Source organism: Buceros rhinoceros, unplaced genomic scaffold (genome assembly GCF_000710305.1).
Source record: "Buceros rhinoceros silvestris isolate BGI_N320 unplaced genomic scaffold, ASM71030v1 scaffold6522, whole genome shotgun sequence".
NCBI lineage: Eukaryota > Metazoa > Chordata > Aves > Bucerotiformes > Bucerotidae > Buceros > Buceros rhinoceros.
The window spans coordinates 1-239 of NW_010400571.1; the positions used below are offsets into that span (position 1 = coordinate 1).

Sequence of the window (239 nt, forward strand, 5' to 3'; positions counted from 1 at the left end):
GCTATGGTTACCTGGGCGGGAAGCGGAGGACAGCCCCTGCGGCCTCTGACCGCACCGTGTCGGGGGCGCCTTCCATGCCGGCGAATGTAGCTGGAGAGCTCCGAGACCGCTGGGGTTGCAGCCAAGGGGTGGTGGAGGCGGTGGAGAGAAGGCACTTGGGAAGGGGCAGCGAGTGAGGACGAGGGGGGCGTCACTTGAGAAAGCGGCTGCGGGGCCGAGCTGGAAAAACTAAACGCGAC

The 239-nt window shown here is 66.5% G+C and overlaps 1 protein-coding gene across 1 annotated transcript in view; it reads left to right on the top strand.

Moving 5' to 3' along the window:
• Positions 1 to 74: 74 nt before the first annotated feature.
• The window catches only part of ZUFSP (zinc finger with UFM1-specific peptidase domain), a 9,443-nt gene continuing 9,278 nt past the window's right edge, over positions 75 to 239 (top strand). The window contains exon 1 of the mRNA XM_010131910.1: positions 75 to 172. Coding sequence (XP_010130212.1) covers positions 75 to 172 — 98 coding nt within the window. The remainder of the gene's footprint in view (positions 173 to 239) is intronic.